We start from the raw sequence: 20,953 nt of genomic DNA, 5'->3' as shown, positions 1-20,953 counted from the left end.
CTTAATGGTTCTAACGTTGACATCTGGCTGAAAGGCTGGGTTGTGCTATTATGTTAAATACTGTTGACCTGCGATGTGTAAAGTTTGGAGATTTCAAAACAGCTCATTGTAGACATATTTTAAAATGCAGAATTAGAACTAAAAATATCACAAAGACATAAGACAAGTTCGATTTTTGCTCATTAATGCAAACAAATATATTTTTAGCAGGATTGGTTTAAGGCGGTAAATAATCCTTGCATGCAACTTTAGTTTGTATAGTATACATTAAATTTCATGACGTAGTATCACACGTCGCCCTGCACTAACTAAATTAAACACTATAATGCTGTCCACTGTAAATAATACACAGATTGAAACACATCTGAGTGACAATAGGGAGAAGCTAAATACTAAAGAAGGATTTAGTTATTTTTCAGGGGAGAAATCCAATTGTGTTGGCAACATCCAGACTTGCCCAATGAATGTATTTTATTTTATTTCCCACATTAGTTTGCTGAGCAGGTGTTAATATCTTCACAGCCACCAACCAGCAATGAGCATTTCACATGAGTGGGTAGAATAAATGTGAACTTGATACGGTTGCTTTCAGAATGAAACGCCTTCATAGCAGATCAATTCGCGTGTCATTCAGAGCTCAGTAAATACTTGATCGAGTCTCCATTTCTAAATTATTTTGAATGGTGGATCGAGTTGAATCGCCACCTTATGTGACAGTTGTTATTTACCAAGAAACTGTTCATGTTGCACCAACCACAGCGATAGGTTTGGCAGAATCAAGGGTACGTAGCTAGCTTAGGTTTACAAATAATTCTGTCTAGCTACCAAAATCCCATCACTTCACTTTGAATGGGGGCACCGACAGCCATCCTCCGGAATTATATTTAAAAACAAAACAAAAACAAAAAAACATGACCGCATCCTCTGTCAAAAAAAAAAATAGTGGAACTTAAGAACAGTTGGGCCTTACCCTCGCCGCCATCTTGGCGGAACGGAGCAGGGACCTGTCAAACTAAACCCTGTGTTCTTAATGGAACAACAACTTTCAGAGTCACAATTAGAAGAAGGAAGTTTGAAGCTGACAATTAAAACCATTGACCTCCGACAGCCGGACGTGACGTCACGTGACGTCTGCAGAGTCGTGTGGCGCCGCCCCGCGTTGAAGCAGCGCTGTTGTGCGTCATTTCAGGTGAGCGACGCTAGCCTGCCTTTGAATCAAATCCAATCTTAATCTTTATTCCACTTTTGGAATAATATATACAAAGTTATAAATGTCTCTTAAGTAGCAGTAATTTTTTAAATTAGAAATCTCCACGTAACGTAAACTTATGGTAGGCCTACATTGTTGCATCTTATGTACATATTTTCTTTTGATGGATTCAACCCGTCGAACCCTCTTGGTGATGACCTTCCCCATGTACCCATGAAATTCAAACATTTTACTGGACCATTGTTTAGAATTGACAAGATAAAGAGACATTCCCCGCCCAATACGAAGGGATACAGCCGACAAAGGGACGAGGAAAAGAAAGCCACCACCGAATGACAAGATCTCTGTAAATATTAACATTTATTTAAGTATACAATTTAGTACTGTCACTAACGCCGTTCCCATCGCCCCACAACCATTTCACAGGTTTAATGTCAGTGTGACGCCTCCTGGATGCAGCATTAAGTCTCTGTGGAGGGCGCTTATAACTCTGATCTCCGTTTCAAACAAGCAGCCATTTCGTTTCTGCACATCCTCCACAACGGAGGTCACAGGCAGCCACGTCGAGAGCCGTCCGACCCAGTAGCTTCTCCAGATGCAAATTTTGGTTAATTGTTTTTTTTTTTTTTTTTACATCTCGTTGGAAGCATTTACTGACTCATTGCATAAAAATCATGGTTTAACGGAAGGATGCAAAGGTTTGTTTTTTTTCTATGAAAATGACATGACATTTTAGTTTTTTTGTTTTTTTTATGAAATACTGTCAGGGAAGCTAATACTATGTTCTACGAGTAGTGTTATGATGTAACAATACCAGAGTGGAGTTGCACTACCATAAGGTAGCAACGATTAAAATGAAACCGACCTTCCATCCGCTGGATATCAGTACATCTGTGTAAAGCAGGATTATGTTGAATTGGCGAGGGAGCCCCAAAAAAAACAAACAAACAAAAAAAGAATGAAACAAGAATGAGGACATGAAGGAGGCCTCCTTTTCCCAGAATGCTTTGCAAAACATTACAATAACGTCATTCAGCGCACATTGTCCGGCGTGTTCGTTAACCGTTTCACGGTAATACCAACAAATTAAGCGTTCACCGATGGGCAATGTAGTTTGCTTTGAAGTAAGTTCTCGTGAGTGCGCACACACACACACACACACACACACACACACACACACACACACTTTCTGCGAGCCGTCAGGGCTTCTGTAGTTTAGTACGAGGACATGTTATGAAAAATAAGTGTGCTAAACTAGAATTTAATAAGAAACTTGAAGGTACAGAAAAAGGCGTGATAGGAAAATAGTGTTATCTCGCAATTAAACCGACGGACAAACGAACAAACAAACACAAAGAGGATCCTGCCCATTTCTCTTCAACACATATCCCTTTCTCGGACGGGGAAAGAAACGCAGATAAAAAAAAATTATATATATATATATATCCCTACTTGCAGGCGGTGAACTGAACCGCTGGAGCTTCCTGTCTCAGGCTCCCCCTCATCCACTCATATCATATCCCACGTTAAGCTGACGTGCGCCACTAACTGGTCAGTGTGAAGACACGCACGCTGAGAACAGGACGACGCGGAGGAAGTGGATGTGACTCTCTAAACCAGGGGTGTTCGTGACAAACTTTACAGATTAGATGAATGAGGTATTGCACTGATTATTAATAAAAAAAAATAAAAAAAAGAAAAGCAAAAAAAAAAAAAAAAAAAGGCAACAATAAATATACAACGGAATTCATACAACATTTACATTACAGTTTTAGTCAGGTGGTGGAAGAGATTTTAGTGTAAGCAGGGAACAGAGGAAGGGGGGGGGGGGGTCACTAGTCTTCCCATTCATCATCATCCTCAAAATCTTCGTCCTCGTCATCATCCTCGTCTTCATCTGGGGAAAAAAAGACGAAACGGGGGATTAAACCCAGGCGGATGGGAACATTTTTAATTGGCTTTTATAAATTCCTTTGAGATTTGAGTCTTTGATGAGCGCACACCACAGGATTATGGAGAGACCGACCCAGATGAAATCAATCAAACCACCTTTTATTCGGTCGTGATGTCGCCGATGGAGTCGTGGGAGAGACCGTGACTCATATACGCTATATGGATGACGATTGAAGCTGCGACAGTGAAGTGCGATCTGAAAATCACTCCTAAAATCTGTCTTGGGAGTTGGGTGGTGCGTCCCTGTCTTTACCTGAGGAGTGGATGGCTTTGCTTCTCTTCTGCATCACCTCCATGAGCGCTCCCACGATGCCGGCGGAGGGAGCCGGCGTCGGAGGACCAGACTCCGGCTGGTCTGGAATCTGTTACATTTATAACATATGCTTAGTAACAGAGTAGTCTACTATTTTGGCTAATCACTGGCACACGTCCTAAAGTCAAGTCAACTCGAAATCTGTATTGGCAGTGGAAAGTTGGTATCGGTACAACCATATTGCACAAACAGCTTGAGGACGACCAAAGTCTGTAGTTGAAGGTTGCTTAGCAACAGTGTATTTGTAGACCCACTGCTAAGCAACGTTAGTTCCATGCAAGCCCGAGTTATCTTTATGAAACACAACAAAGCATTTTGAATGAGTAGCAGACTCCACTAAACATAGTGGTGCTGGGAAGAAAGAGTCAGGGACGGGGTGCAAAGGTCAAACTAAGAAGGTACTATAAGAAGTATGGTACTACATGTACTGTAGTATACTACTATATGTACTGCAATCACTTCCGTGATTTTATTATGTCTATCTGTTTAAAGCTTTTTATTAACATAAATTTGCATAAAGTAGTATAGTACTATAAGTATATCCCTAATTGTTCTCTACTAGTGATTTAGTATAATACTTAACATACTATAAGTACTATAGTAGATGATAGTGGTGCTGGACTCACGGTCTTCAGCTGGATGCCCTGTCTGATCTGGTCCAGCAGGGCGTCCCTCCCGACGTTGGAAGTCGGCGTCCGCTGGCTCTGCTCCACCTTCTTGAGCTGAGCACCGCCCCGGATCTGCTCCAACAGGGCCGACTTCCCCCCCAGGCCGGGCGAGTCGCCCCCGACCGGACGGTCCACATCCGGAGCCAGGGTGGGGCCCGGCGGAGGAGGAGGCGGTGGAGGAGGAGCAGGCGGGGAGGGGGTTTGAGCCGGGGGCGTGGGGGGAGGCGGCGGAGGAGCCGGAGGGGCGACGGAGCAGTGGGAAGGCGGAGGCGGGGCCGGGCTGTGGTGCTGAGGCTGCTGCTGCTGCTGGTGCCCCCCTCGAGTGGGGGGCGGCGGAGGGGGAGGCGGAGGAGCGCCGTGGCCACCGGGTCTGGAGGGCGGAGGGGGAGGGGGGGCGGAGGAGGGAGCTCTGGAGGGGGGAGGGGGAGGAGGGGCTCCGCGCCCCCCTCTGGACGGGGGAGGAGGTGGAGGGGGAGGTGGGCCGCCGCCTCGAGCGGGTGGAGGTGGGGGGGCTGTCGAGGAGAAGAAGGGGGGGGTGGAGAGCTTTTTATTTCGGGTTCCACATTAAACTTTATCTCGGTGAATTACGTTTGTGTCGGACAAAGTAATGTTAATATGTCAGATATTATTTCATCTAAAAAAAATTTGCGCTGCATCCAAACCCATTCTTCATGAGCAATCACTAAATCAGAGCGTTACAAAGATAGAGACACCTATGACTGTTCCCTCCCAAGGCCGTAACATGCCATGGGGGAAAAAGTAGATTTTTCTTTCTTTAATTCTGATTTGCAACATTTCAAAACTAGTTAACAAATCGACAAAGTATGCCTGGGTAATCATTCATTACTATTGTATATTGATTATCATTGGTATCTGATGGAAATCGCTCAATGAAACAAGATGTCCATGAAATAATTGAGGATTATCAGACAAGTTTAGACTGATGTCATACCCCGAGCGCTAACCCCACCGCACAGTGATGACCCTCAGGGGTATTCTCCAACATGGGGTTTTGAATGGAAATATCCCTATTGGGGAGCCTGTGGACTCACCTTGGCGTCTCAGCTCGTTTTTGACGGCCTCCACGCCTCCTTTCTTCTCGATGAAGTCGTAGATAACCTTGGACGTCTCCTTGTCCTTCAGCTGAGCCTCCGAGATGCCGCACATGTCGAACAGGTTCTTCAGCTCAGGATCCAGGTTGTTCAGCTGGGGAGAGGGGGGATTAAAGAGGCATGAGTAACAACCTGATAAGACAGCACTTATCCAGGTCGGGACATGGTTGCCTAATGTGTATTGAAAAGATACGTGTAGAGGGTAACAAAAGGTGTGTACATATGTAGCAAAAGGTGAGTACAAATGAAACAAAAGGTGAGTACAAATGAAACAAAAGGTGAGTACAAATGAAACAAAAGGTGAGTACATATGTAACAAAAGGTGAGTACATATGTAACAAAAGGTGAGTACATATGTAACAAAAGGTGAGTACAAATGAAACAAAAGGTGAGTACAAATGAAACAAAATGTGAGTACAAATGAAACAAAAGGTGAGTACATATGTAACAAAAGGTGAGTACATATGTAACAAAAGGTGAGTACATATGTAATAAAAGGTGAGTACATATGTAATAAAAGGTGAGTACATATGTAATAAAAGGTGAGTACATATGTAATAAAAGGTGAGTACATATGTAATAAAAGGTGAGTACATATGTAATAAAAGGTGAGTACATATGTAATAAAAGGTGAGTACATATGTAATAAAAGGTAGACCAGACACGCTTTCAACACAGGCAGTCTGCTGTGGATGGAAAGTAAAGACATAGATGTAGCAGTTCCTCATAACCACCTATAGAGGGCGGCATTTCCCAGCGATTGGTAATAGTGTTCAAACCACAATGTGACCTTAACACCTTCATTATTTTTTTCATAAAAGCCCAACCACAATGAGAGTAAAGTTACTGATGGTGAAAGTTTGACACCTCCTGACACCATGTGGAACTACAGCTACCAGCTTGTCAACTGTTCCTATCTGGGGCTTTTTGTATGCTAGAGTAAAGTATGCAACACATTTCTATTATATATTCTGGAATGTTGTTTGCATTGCGTTGCATCCGACCTCAGTTGTGCTAATAACGGTCAATATGACTAAACACTACATCTTGTTTAGCCAGTTGTCTTTGGACTGATATTGTATTAAGTTATGCTGCTGAAAATTAGCAACTGCTTTGGAACATGAGAATCTGTTATACGTGAAACTGAGCTCTGTGTGTGAGAGTGTGTATGTGAGTGTGTGTGTGTGTGTGTGTGTGTGTGTGTGTGTGTGTGTGTTTGCCATGACAGCATGATGCATGGTAACTATGACCAGAAATCAACAAAATACTATTGTGCAAATCAACCGAGGGGTTACCACAAAGGTCCCCATTGTGCAGCAAAAACAGGCTTGTTTTGTGTGTGTGTGTGTATTAGCACATATTAGGGCTGGATGATATGGAAGAATTCAAGAAGAATTCAACTCCAGCACATCATAATTTAACTATAGAAGAATGGACAATATCTGAAAATCCCCCCCACCTCAATTTTTTTTCTAAATACAAATCCATGGAACATTTCAGAGAGATTTCGAATGACCCATTCTTCATCATGGATTGAGAACATGAAAGTGACAACTCATCTGAGCTGAAAGAGGTATCAAGAGGCTATGGACTTAAAACAACTTTTTAGAAAGCAAAGGATAGTTGTCAAAGAATTTGCAAAGACCTTTGTCATTTGTTTAGAGTGTAATGATGTGTGTGTGGTTACTCACATCAAACCCCGTGTTAGGATCCCAGCCCACATGGCCAATGTGCCTGAGAAATAAACGAGGAAAGACATGCTTAACTGCTTAATACTGGTTTCTACAAAAAAATAATAAATAAATAAAGGAAATGATCAACAGTCATAAGATCATAAGCTCTCTGCATTTAAACTCCTTTTCATTATGAATACTTGTGTTTTCTTTTCATATTTGGATCTGGACAATGTGACCTGAAGCTTCTGGGTTAATAAGGGGTTGTGTGTAACTGAAATTGAATTACATTTACATTACATTTACATTTAGTCATTTAGCAGACGCTTTTATCCAAAGCGACTTACAATTGTTCAAACGCCGATGGACGCAGCCATCAGGAGCAATTAGGGGTTAAGTGTCTTGCTCAAGGACACTACAGCATGCTAGCAGGAGGAGCCTGGGATCCAACCAGCAACCTTTAGATCACTAGACCACCAGCTCTACCGCCTGAGCTACCATCCCCTATCCCACCTATAGAATTGACTTCTGGTTGGATCCATTACTTGTATTGAACAGTATACTGCTACTGGTACTATTCATAATATAGTATAACAAAATATGGTAATTACTAAAATTCTCTCGTGCTTGTTTATTTTTAGATTTATGTTTTATTGTTGATAGTTAATTTTGAGGTAATTGTTTATTGACAAACGTTTCTATTTTTTGTAATTTTTAGGTTTATTGTACATTGCCAAATTTTATCCTGTAATATTTATATTACTATTCTATTATTACTGCCAATTGTTTATGATGAGAGCTGATGAGAGCTAACACTGCAGTTTCCCTCCGGGGATGAATTGTCTATCGACTCATTTCGTTATGTTAGTGTTCAGGATTTGCTCCTGGATGTGATGTGTCACTCACTGGAAGTTGCTGGGCGTTCCGATGTCGGCCTTGGTGAGCTTCTTCTTCTTGCTCTTGGTCTTCTTGTCGCGGCGGACCAGGCCACTGTGGCTCAGCATATTGTTGAGGTGGTACGGCTGCTGCTGCTGGGGATGGGGCTGCGGCTGCTGCTGCTGATGATGCTGCTGGGCATGGTGGGAGTTATGGAAGCGCACATTGTTGATCTCTGGGTTCTTGATGTCCACCGTGGCCATGGGCAGCGATGGGCCTGGAGGGGGCAACAAGTTGGAACCGGATTTTAAAGCTAAACTAGACTTGTACATGTGCAAAACCTAAGGACTCAAAGGGGATGAGAAGTCCATTAGTCTACATTTCCACGATACACCAATCAGCCACAACATTAAAACCACCACTTGTAACCACTAATATTGTATATCTCCCCCTCGTGCCACCAAAACAGCTTTGACCCGTGGAGGCATGGACTCTGCAAGACCTCTGAAGGCGTCCGGTGGTATCTGGCACCAAGATGTTAGCAGCAGATCCTTTAAGTTCTGGAATACCCCTTTCCCACTGCGGCAAAAACCCAGTAACACCCGATAACATCTAGTATTTGTCTCAGTGGGAAAGGTAAAACCCTGGTTTCAGTCCCGGGTGAATTGACCCTGCAATAAACACAGGTTTTTAATCGGCTCCACCTACAATCGGCTCTGATGTTTACACGACACCCAGGTCGACCTGCTAATTGCGCTTTGAAGTTCCGGACATTGGGCCATAAATAGACGGGAATATCCATGTATCATTCCATCATTTCATATCCCTTTAGAATCCAAAATCAGACGTTAATGACTTTGTTCCTGCATGGGGGACCATAAAATGTTTTGATGTGTTTTGATCCCCAAAACACATCTATCACTGGATCGCTGGATGGGGAGCACATTGGAGAACCCTCACACCCCGCCGAGCTCCGAGCAACTCCAGCATTGCCCCAAGCCGGACTAGAGGAGCGTCTCCGCTCCCCGCCACAAGGATACTCCATGCTACTTCTACTGTAGTGTTGGGTCGTCTTTTGAACGGCGCAAAATACTCCCAAGTTTCACAGTTTGGGTCGCTGTTTAAGTTGTTGTTTCCTCTACTGTTTTGTTCCCAATCACATTAGAACCATGACACGTCCTTTTTCAAGGTGTTGTAGTGGTCGCTGGTGGATACGTCGGGGGGCCAGTCAGTCTTGGTCTGACAATTTATAATTCATAAGGACCGCCAACAGAACCCTACAAAGGACCTGATATCGCAACCAGACCCTTAACTAGCAGTGCCTCACAATTTAACATAAGCGACTGGTTCACAGGGGCGATGGCCCTGGGGGTGGATGGCCCGGGCGATGGCCATAGCCCATAGACTGCTCCTCTTCCGGGTGTGTCTGCCCCCCCCGACAGCTTGCCACATACGACCATTTCAACATCCTCTATTTCCGCGTAGGGGCATCGCTTGTGACGTAGGGGACTGCGTCCTTAAAGGCGCAGACCGCCACAGTGTTCTAAATCCGGGTAAACCATCATTTTGGTGTAAAAGAGGTATAAGTTCCGAGGTGGGGCCCTCATGGAACGGGCTTTTTGCTCGACCCACAGTTGCTCGATCGGACCTTAAGCCCGCCCATCCACATGATATAGAAGAAAACGTGATTCATCACACCGGCCACCTTCAATTGCTCCATGGTCCGGTTCTGACGTCACCGTGTCGACTGTAGGCACTTTGGGCGGTGGACACGGGTCAGCATGTACACTGATGGCTCCCATATGCAGAAAGCTGCGATGCACTGTGTGTTCTGACACCTTTCTATCGTAGCACCATTAACTTTTTCTTCAATTTGTGCTACAGTAGCTCTTCTGAGGAATCGAACCAGACGGGCTAGACCTCGCTCCCCAAGTGCATCAATGATCCCATGGGCGCCCACGACTGTCGCCCGTTCACCAGTTGTGTTTCCTTGGACCACTTTTGGTAGGTACTAACCACCAGGAAGACCCTACAAGACCTGCCGTTTTAGAACTGCTCTGACCCAGCATTCTAGCCATCTCAATATGGCTCTTGTCAAAGTCGCACAGATTCTTACGCTTGCCCATTTTTCCTGATTCGAACACATCAACTTCAAGAACTGAATGTTCACATGTTGCCTAATACAGTATATCCCACCCCTTGACAGGTGCCATTGTAACAAGATGAGCAATGTTATTCACTCCACCTGTCAGTGGTTTTAATGTTCTGGCTGATCGGTCTACACTAGTTGAAAGAAAATGGTAAATTTTTTTGGGCATACACCCCCCCCGCCCAATTTTTCCAGCACTCAATATCAAACATTTGTATGAGGCACCATCGTCTTGTATAATATCGTTTTAATGTTCAGGCCCTAATGAGGCAGTAAATGGCTCTGTTTTTCTCGGGTCATGGGGCCCTCGTCATCCTGTTGTTGGTGTCAACAAAAACAGGTTATTTGTGGTGGATTTGAGAAGTCTTAGCAAAGGTTCCTTGTGCGGAATAGCTTGGCTTGTTTCAATGCGAGCACAGGTGAGAATAACCACTCCAGTATGTTCAAGGTCTAAGACAAATTATCAAACCGCCATTTCAGGTCAAGAACAGTAGAACAATTACTTTTACTGAACAGCATACAGTTGGACATGGTTTCTTAGCTGGTACTTTGGTGTTCACTGGACCGTGGTGGAAGACTTTTAGAAATACACCAACTGTGACCTACAATGTTTCAAATTCTGTTTGTTGGAAAAACGGACATAAACACCAACAGCCACTATCACAGGGAAACATTGGACTGTTTGACTATTCTGTGAGTTTAAAGTTCTAAGAATCCTTTGCCCCCCCCCTGCGGCTAAAAACAAACATGCATCTGCGGAATATTAGAATCATGGAAAGGAAGAGATTTTTGTACCATGTCTACGACCAGCGTCGGATAATCCCACAGTATGGAGCCACACCAGCAGCAAGTCCTCTGAGACGTCCACCAACAACCTCTGAGCCCTCGACAGTATGTCCAGAACTCAAATTCCTCATAATCTCCTCCAACCACAGCAGCATCTGACATAATCATTAATCCATAGTAATCCCACGCCAAATCCCTGGATACCCCCTGAACTCTGAGGAAACCCACAATACGGCACAAAGTCTTCAATCCGGACAGAATCTTTCTCCTCATAAGGGGAAAGATGGCGTGAATTTGACAACTGTATTCGACTCCTCATAGCTCTGACCACTGCGGCAGGAAAGATACGCAGGGTCAGCAAAAGGTCCACCCAAGGACATTCTAGCTCTGGGATATTCTCACACTCTGGTCGTCACCATAAAATAAGTTTGGTTCGACCAAACTTGCAGCTGGATTGGCTCCTCCTGAGACCTGACCCTTTCAAGGGATCCCAGTGGGATAAACAGGACTGAACAGTAAATGGTCTTGAAACAGACAGTCCATAGAGAGAACCCAGTTGCTTACTCACCCCCAGATCGGTTTGTTCTTGTTACGTTTTTTGGGGTAAATGGTCACGGCTTCAAAGCGATAAGTACTTTATGCACACAGTACCTAGTTAATGGCCTCCACATACACAGTGCTTTTCAGGTCACCCAAAAAATATCAAGTTCTAGAACTAGGGTTAAACTGCCTTGCTCAAGGGCAAACCAACACTTTCTGGTGTTATCTTAAATGGACAGAGCTACCGCCACCCAGTTGGTTGCAGCTTAGCAATAAAACAGCCAAACAACATACAAATGTAAAAAATAATAAATAAACAAACAAACAAACAAACAAACAAACAAATAAAGGTTGATCCACGTTGATCGGCATGAAAGGTTCTGAAAACTCCGTTCCAGGCAGACGTTTCCTATATAATAGGGATTTTGAGAGGGATCTGAAAGTGATGAGAAGTCCTGATGAAGGCAGGAACGGTAGATGGAAGGGGAGGGGGCGGGTCAGAGAAGACAGACTAACAAGGTAACACGCCAAATAACCAAATGGCGAGGAGCAGACCTAGGGCAGCTTGATGAGTTTGCCGGTTCACAGCCAAAGTGACGGTGCAGCGGATCTCCGCCCGCTGGTGGAAGTAAAAAACAAAAACGGTTCTTTCACGGAGTGGGGTCTCCGGGGGCAGCAGCAATCCAAAACGGTTGACTGAAGAAGCTGCTCTCTGCTGTGTTCCTGTTTAGGATAATCCCACGCGCCAGAGGGCTGCCGCTCGCCAACAGCAGCGTTAGAGAGGCGTCTTTTGGGGAATGATGATATGATGGTCAAATCATACTTCCTTGTTAGCGTCCATCAGTGGATGGGTCAACTCTGGAAGTGATAAATAGCACATCTACTGGGGTAGCCTGCTGAACTGCACCAAATATCAGTCCAGTAAGTACATTTTCTTGATTTTAATGACACCATTGGATCTTTGCATCTCCTGCACTAGAATCAATCTGCACAAAAATATCCCCCAGCCTGCTTGAACACACGGAATCAAACACCAAACCATCGCAATTTATCAATTCATCATGATTCTTGCGTACAGATTTGTCACGGAGTGCACAGATTAGTTTTGTCTCCCTCTCAGGGCAGGTTTTGGCGAGAGAAGGGGGGGTTGTTGCAGGGGACAATGTGCTCTGCATATGGTGCAGATGGACTCCTGGCAGGCCAGATTAACCCTCCGGGCCAAAAGGCGGCAGACGCTGCTTCTCTGCGCAGCGGAGGAAGTCAGGCTGTGTGTGAGAGAATGCAAGACCACACACACACACACACACACACACACACACACACACACACACACACACACACACACACACACACACACACACACACACACACACACACACACACACACACACACACACACACACCCCTTGTGTGCTCAGTCATGCGAGTGATGGCTTCATTTTTTAACCTACTTCAGGGAAGCTCGACTGAGCACACGGTTTTTCCCCTTCACCCAGCAGAAGCATCGTCCTCGCTTCACAGAAAACACACAAACAACTTCACAGTCACACCTGGTCTTATAGACCTGCTATTAATAGAACATGAAGGTATACCAGCATGTTGTGTATGATGTATAATAATGTTCTGGTTTTAAATCATACCGTACTGATTATTTTCTTTTTATCCAATTATAACCAAAAATGATTTGTTTTAATCACCATTATAATGATGGACTGACAATGACAAATAAAAGGGAAGAGCTTGAATGTTATTCTCCCTTGTAAGTCGCTTTGGATAAAAGCGTCTGCTAAATGACTAAATGTAAATGTAAATGTAAAGAGAATGTTGCGTAAAAATAAGTCATTTATGTCATTAATGAATGACACAAAACAATATTGTATTAATATAGAACAATATTGTGATATATTTTGGGCACCACGCCCAGCTTGTACCCTCCCAATCTGCTACTGTTGAATCATGGCAGGTTCCCAGTACAACCAGTCTGCTACTGAAGAGCAGCCTGCGTGGTTTCCATCTATTTATAGTAGAAGAATCAAGCATCTCGCTTTCTATAGACTTCACTTTTGTATTTTGTGTTTGTCTTTAATCCCCAAACCTAGATAAACTGCTCTGCTACACTGTCTGTGATTATATCCAGTGTCAATTGTTATTTTATGGAGTTTAATTTCCATATTTATTGAATCTGGCATTTACTGCTTGAATGCACAATAAAAGCACATATACAGAACATGCATTCTTATTTCAACTGTTAGAAGCTCATGGTTATTAACGTTCCCTTCCTGGGGCTCAGACCCAAATCTGTCCTCCTAAATTATTAATATTGGAGTCCAACATACCATTTGGTGGGTCCGATCTTTTCTCTGCAAAAAAAAAAAAAAAAAAATTTGAATAAATAAAAAAAAAAATCACTTTCACCACCAAGTGGAAAGGAAACCTCCCAGAGAAAGTTATTCAGCGGCGGTGAAGGTAGTGGAGGAGCTGCAAGAACACACACGAACACACACACACGAACACACACACACACACACACACACACACACACACACACACACACACACACACACACACACACACACACACACACACACACACACACACACACACACACACACACACCAAGTATCATCAAGTATCACTGTCTTCCCTCCGAGGAGGAAGAAAGTATCCGTCAGTGTGTGTTTAAGAATACTCGTGGGGCATTTCACTCCAAGGTCAAGTCAATCAGACCAAACCTCCTGTTTTTCACACTAAACTGACGGACGATGCTCTTCATCTTTACAAGCATCCAAGGTTCCCGTGGTCCAGTGTTGAAGCACTAAACCAAAACTGCAGTAACTTAACACTGAACCCCACTGCTTGGCGATTCGGAATGATCGCAGGATCATTAATACTCCCGACCTCTCTGCTGGTCAGGCTGATCGGGAGGCGTGTTTGGGGAGTCGGTGCCTCGTGTGTCTCTGCCGTTCTCCGCCCGGGCGTTAGAGCAGGAAGGAGTGCGTTTGTCAGGGAGGCGTGGTGGCGGCCGAGGCGTCTCCTACCAGTTTTGCGCTGCCGCCGGTTGAGCAGGTCCTTGACGGCGACTCGGAACCTCTTGGCCTCCTCTTCGCTGGCGAAATTGAGGCCGATCTGAGACGTCTGGTAGAGAGAGAGAGAGAGAGAGAGAGAGAGAGAGAGAGAGAGAGAGAGAGAGAGAGAGTCGGTGAGAACACCGTCTTTCAACAAAACATTGGATGGAACTTCGATGGAAAATGGAATTTGGGGATATAAATATGTTGTATATGAATATGTTGAGACAATGCCAAATCCTGTGCCAACCAGGGAGTATGTTTTTAGCACTTCCTCCTCTGGTATGACGTTTTCTTATCTGGTTACTGGTTTGTGGGAAACATTTGGGGGCGGTGAACTGGAGTATTTGAATCAAAGAATCGAGAATGGAATCTGGGAGCAAAATCAAACAAGATGAGAAACTGGATCATACAGGACGTTGTCATGCTCCAACCACCACAACCACGTCCAAAAGTCATGGATTGGATCGGTGGGACCAGGGCCAACAGCTCACTTTGAGGTCTGGGAATTGGGATTTTAGGACGAGGAATGGTAGGAATGGGCGGTGTAAAAGAGCTGCTGGTGGGGCTGCTGCAGACGTACGTCTCCTGCGAACGATATGAAGTAGGATCTGGAGCTGTTGATGGAGAAGTTGTTGTACAACTCCTGCTCGAACATGGTCTTCCCTTCCTGTAGAGAGGAGAGGAAAAACAAAACAAAAAAACAAAAAACTTTATTTGACACACGTGGCATCTACTGACGCCAGAGGCACAAGCACAAAAAAACAGAAGACAAATCAATGAACAAAGCAATAAATAAATATAAGTAGTAATAATAATGTAATCATAAAACTAATAGAAATAAATAAGTCAATGATGAAAGTAAATAAATAAAAAACATTATAAACCACACACACAAAAAACAAACAAAAAAAAAATAACGGCCCAGAAGGGGAAAAGACACCCGTTTATAACACATCAACCCAGCGCAGTGCAGGTCACATTTCCATCCAAAACACAGCAGATCCTTGTAGCACCACTCTAGAAAATCCTGCACCGCACTCTGCAGTATGTAAAACCTGGAATCAGCCCACGCCCTGGCTCTCCCCAGTGCAAAAAACAATGGGGCAACCTCTTGATTTACATCATTACGTATTTTGGTTTTCCTGCTTTTGTAAATTACAAGTTTTGCCCCCCCCCCTTAAACATCTAATTGTTTCCACTCAGTGGGGTCTTTCTTATCGTCCCCAGCACCAAACACTAAGGCAGAGATTGTCATCGAACTTCTGAAATCAATGACTTAAAACTTTAAAAAGTTGGTCAAGTCTCTGGCATTAAAAAAAAACAAAGAAAAAAACAAAAAAAAAACCCCAAAAACAAAGCAAACACAGTGAATAACAGAAAGAGGGACAGGGAGGGATGGAAGCAGTCAAACCAGATCGTACAACAGGGACATTCCTGGCAAACTGCAGCCCCTCCACCAGCGAGGAACATTCTTCCGATCGGACGTCAAACAGTGAACGCGGCACAGCGGCGGCAGGGCGCCGTCAACCTCCCGTTGCATCATCGTTTAGGGGATTTTTATAATATCAATAAATAAGCATCCGAACCGGCTAAAAACATTTTTATTAAGTGTACGACCTTTCACGACTAGGGAGCGGTGTACGCCCGTTACCATGGAGACAGCATCACGGGAGGGAAGCGCGACAGTCGAGTCATGGAACTGGGGTCGGCCTCTCTAACGGCAAGTTGGTTCACGGATTTCTGGAGCCATTTCCAGGTCCAAGCAGTGGTTTCGGAAAAGAGTCAGCGAGGCACCCCGCGCCCACCCGCGCCGCACCCACGCCGAAGGATCGCTTGGAGACGCTCGCACCCCCCACGCACGCCCAAAATACTGTAGACAACTCCCGCAGTGGGTACGAAAACGTATGATTTAAGGGAAACATCAAATAAAGTATAAATACAGAATGAAACAAATGGGATGGGAGAACGTCGCAATGTAAACAAATCAACGCACAAAGTCCCACCAGGGACAAGGAAGAGCAAATCAAGATCTCCGACATCCACAGACCGTAATAAACACAGGACGTGGCATCTTCCCCCCGGAGAGAAAAGAGCTTTGGCAGCAGCTCCATATTTGGGAAACCACGAAAACGACTAATATTAGAAACTCCCACTGTAACACGGTCAAGCGGACGTTTTCTTCTGTGACGCGGTCGTGTTTTGAAATGAAGCTGCGAGTTCAGACTCCAGCGCCGGTGGAGGGGTCTCCTGAACGCACCATGCGGCAAAGCCACACAGTTCCAGCGCCACGGTAACATTACTACACACTTCAAATGTTGTTTTCCCGTCCTGCTTTCTGGTGACAGCTTTTCATTTATTTATTTTTATTCATTTTTTTTTTTACAACCACAGTTGATGTTATCGTTATCGAGGCTGTCGACATTTCTGCGTCCTACGTTTTTTTGTTTTGACTCAGGTAAGGATTGTTTTCTGTTCGGGCGTAAAAAACCCCCCCCAAAAAAACCCCTGCGGACTGGGATGATTACCGTATCATTTCAAAGACCTGCAAATCCACATTTAACGATCCGAGTTCAAATCAAGATTATCGAGATGAACGCTGGACTTATTTAACGACAGGCGTAATGTTTGGCCTCAGTCAGGCTCATGCTTGATAGACTCGCTAATAGTCTTCGTTTTTTTTGAGCTGGGCTCAACAAAGTGCCTTGCTCAAGGGCACCGGCAACAGAGAGGCCGCGGGCGACGAGCCCAGGACTCACTTGTGAACGGGGCGGCGCGCACAGTACGCCAGTGGGAGCGGAAGCCGACCGCGGAGTGAACCGTGACCTTTTAGTGACAATAACGACTCCGCGCGTAAATGGATTCTATCGTGTTCATCTCGCTGCATTATTGCGCCGTATTAAAAAGGCCATAGAGACGTATTCATCACTGCGAAGGAGCCGCCTCCGCCTGTTGATTCCAGCTGCAGCTTATTTGTTCCACTGGACGTGCAGCGCTGGGCAGGGTGGACGCCGATGAGGTTCTAGTCCTAAGCTAAACTAAACTCCACCGTGCAGGCATCGCTTGGAGCTTTATTCTCCGACAACACGTCAGCCGCTATGAATGCTCCTGCTCGGCTTAAAAAAAGAAAACAACAAACAAACCAAAAATATATATAGAAAAAAATGAATAAATAAATTTTAAAAAGGGGGCGGCCATGCACGTCGCCGACGTCACAATACTGGTATTTTTTTTTGTTTTTGTTTTTTGAAAGGGCACGCGCCGGCCCGCCCCCCGACCCTCACCTTGATGTCCAGCACGCGGATGAAGTAGGACCTCTGGGGGTTGTCTTTGATCAGACAGGCCACCCCGCAGCAGTGCTTCACCCAGCCGGAGCTCCGCTCGGCCGCATACACCTGCACCACCGCCGAGCACAGCGCCTGCGACGGGGGGGGGGGGGGGGGGGGAGAGGGCGACGGGTGAGTGTTTGTAGAGCACGCCGGGAGGCCCGTGCAGTTGCACCAACTCTCTCCCGGGCGAACAGTCAGTCCCTGTGGCCGATAAACAGCTTGTCCAAACTGCCCGGAAGCGGCTGCCTGGTTTGACAGCGTCTCGGTTACAAGTCCTGGTTGTGAGGAGGGTCTGCGTGAGCATCGTCTTATCACAGGGGATTTTCACTGGGTAGTCTGCTTATACGCGTGTTCAAGATGCCACGTCAATGAATTTGTCACATTTTGTTGTACGATGAAGTAAAACATCACCAAGTTTAGGGCTGAAAGTCGTATAATCAGTCGGAAAACCAGTCAGTCGACTGAGACTCTTCAAGTCCAGCAGTCGTTTTCTTTTTGTCGGTCGCTGTCCATTGCAACAACAGGATAAAACAGAGGCACAGGGATAACATTTTAAATGAGGACTTATAAATAAGGGGAACCATGAATATGGCTTCATATAATATGTGAATGGAACACGGCTCTCTGTGCGCGAGAGAATAAAACAAGTAAAAAAAGTGCGGGGGTGGGGCACGGAGCGTAGACTCCTTGAGATTGTTTTCTGCACGTAACGCATGGAGAGGGGGTGATCGGGGAAAGAGCCACAGAGAAAGTGTCCCCGTTAAGCGAAGTGTCCCTGTTACGCGAAGTGTCCCCGTTACGCACGGTTTCCTTCTGTACCGTTCCACACGCAGTGGAACTGCGTTTAGTGTTTAGTTCCAAAACGAGACGTAAAATAACATAAATCTAATACGCAAACACACTGTCGCACCGTGTCGCTGTGCGCGCATCGTCAGTACCGTCCGGAGAAAAATATATATATATTAAAAAAAATAGAGCACTGGAACCGTCTGCAAAACGTGCCCTGACCGCTGCCTCTCTGCGCCACTCGGGATGACGCCCTAAGGCGGCCGCCGCCCATCTCGCCTCCAGGAAGAGCAGCCGAAGAGCGGAATATTCACATTGAACCCGAATCCCAATTACGACTCACAAAATTCTGAGTCGGGTTCAGCTCAAATCAAATCCATTTTTTTTCCACTTTAAACAGCATCTACTATTTCAGCCTTTTGCCTTGTGAGGATCGTCAGGTTCACTCTTGAGGTTAACAAAACTTTTTCATGATTATAGCTTTTCCCAATTACACAATCCCCTGATCACGTGATGACAAATGAAGTATTCCAGCTGAGCACAATTTGGTAAAAAAAAAAAAATAATAATAAATCACCATGGACCACAGAATCATATCCAAGTTAAATGATTTAAGTCACAATCATTTCTAGGACAACAAATCGTCAGGTGAGATCCCATATCAGCATGAGAGTTCAGTCACAGAGTGTCGGCTTGATGAAGATCCCACATCACCGACACACACACAAGTTAACATTTCAATGGCGGTGGTTCCGTTTTGGTTTCCCTCTGCACGTTAACTACATCTGCCAAATATCAAGTCATCAGCCTGGAAACAGCTCGAGTGCCTTCCTTTTTTTTGTTGTTTTTTTAAATCAAGGAGAACGAGTTCGCACTTAGTTTCGTTTTAACTCGGGCACAACACGTGGGCTGCGGGCCCGGAGGAGCCGGCCGCCCACGTTTTCGTTTTTTTCAACGAAGACCTCGTGCAAAACTGACGAGAAGCGGCTGCGGACGCATTCGAGAGCGACGGAAACCCCAACAGAGCCCGCCTGGACCGTGTCCTGCTCCACCCGAAAGCACCAAGGGTTTCTCCTCCGGCCGAACTACACAGGCGAACCAAAGAGGAGGTAGCGAGCGAGAGAAAGAGGAAGGCGGCGCGGGGCGGTTGTACACCTGCCTCGCTGGAAATGCGGCGCGGACGGGGGAGGCTGCAGCTCGCGCGAGAGAGGCCAGAGGCCTCGCCGCTCTGAACCGACTGCATTCTGTCACGACTGGATCGACCCATTTCCAGAGCCCTCAAAGTTCCCCCGGTGGCTCGCCGAGACGCCCGTCCGTCGCCGCGTCCCTCAAGCCAGAGGCCGGGAGCCTTCCGGTGCGACCGGAACCAGGTTTACCGTGCGGCCAAACCGAGGCAATTATGTCGACAGAGACCAATTAAGCCTTTAACCCAGTTTGGAACTATAGATTTAATGCAGCAATTGATGCGCGGGCCGCGCCTTCAAAGGCCGCATTGTGTTGAGGAATGCTGTCCCTGGCGATGACCTCGTGACATTGTGCGACAATTCAACCCAAATTATGTTGGGAAAAAAAAAAAAAAAAAAAGTAGGTTGATGTAAGCATACTATTTGGAACATCCTCAAGCTACGTGGACAAAACCGAACGACACAGCACCCAGAACCAAACGTAGACTATCACATCATTACTAACCAGGGTTGTCTGGTTTAATATATTGGATATATACTGTACAATGGTTCTATGTATTGGTTAATACTGTACATTGATTCTATATAAACTGTACATTGATTATATGTATTAGATATATCCCGTACATTGGTTCTATGTATCGAGTTCAACAACCCTTCAACAATCCACTCTAAAAAAAAAAAAATAGATTCACTGACTTGTACTGTGTGGGAATGCGTCTGCAGTGCGACAGACTTCACTAAAACCAGAATATGCCGCAAGGGCCATTTAAGATCACAAAAGACGGTGATGTGACAATCTGCCTTATCGCCAAACCTCTGGCTGCTTTGAACTGGGTGACCTGAGTCAGACAGGAGGGATGTGAGACACTCAGCGTTTAATACATGCACTCAGTAATCACTCTCTCACACACACACACACACACACACACACACACACACACACACACACACACACACACACACGCGCAAACTTTTCCCCCTTCATATTGAACTTGACTTTCTGTGAGTATGAAATGTTGACATGAAGGTTTCATATATTTGCCCAAATCCTCAATTGGTTTATTGTATATTGTCATTTTAACATTATTACTTCAACGTTTTCGATGTGAGCTGCTGGAACATTTCCATCCATCCATCTATGTGTAACGTGAGGACATTGCCTTGCATTGAAAAAAAAATTGCAAATGATTATTAATTGTGTACTAGTTCATTCCACGTCTCTATATATATATATATATATATATATATAAACTTTTTCCCCCCACAAGACAGCAGAGTAAAAACACTCCTTGGCAGCTCCAGGTCC

The 20,953-nt window shown here is 45.1% G+C and overlaps 1 protein-coding gene across 1 annotated transcript in view; it reads right to left on the bottom strand.

Moving 5' to 3' along the window:
• Positions 1–1,551: 1,551 nt before the first annotated feature.
• LOC307232155 (actin nucleation-promoting factor WASL-like) overlaps positions 1,552–20,953 on the bottom strand; it is a 20,168-nt gene continuing 766 nt past the window's right edge. Inside the window, exons 2-10 of the mRNA XM_080003057.1 lie at positions 17,630–17,764; positions 14,929–15,015; positions 14,319–14,415; positions 7,836–8,082; positions 6,948–6,990; positions 5,197–5,350; positions 4,103–4,656; positions 3,417–3,525; positions 1,552–3,107 (exon numbers count right to left, since the gene is read on the bottom strand). Of these exons, the coding sequence (XP_079859183.1) occupies positions 3,046–3,107; positions 3,417–3,525; positions 4,103–4,656; positions 5,197–5,350; positions 6,948–6,990; positions 7,836–8,082; positions 14,319–14,415; positions 14,929–15,015; positions 17,630–17,764 (1,488 nt within the window). The 3' untranslated portion in view covers positions 1,552–3,045. The remainder of the gene's footprint in view (positions 3,108–3,416; positions 3,526–4,102; positions 4,657–5,196; positions 5,351–6,947; positions 6,991–7,835; positions 8,083–14,318; positions 14,416–14,928; positions 15,016–17,629; positions 17,765–20,953) is intronic.

This window comes from Zeus faber (assembly GCF_960531495.2).
Source record: "Zeus faber genome assembly, chromosome: 6".
Classification (NCBI taxonomy): domain Eukaryota; kingdom Metazoa; phylum Chordata; class Actinopteri; order Zeiformes; family Zeidae; genus Zeus; species Zeus faber.
The sequence above is the reverse complement of the archived record's forward strand: the minus strand, read 5'-3'. Positions and strand labels throughout refer to the sequence as shown.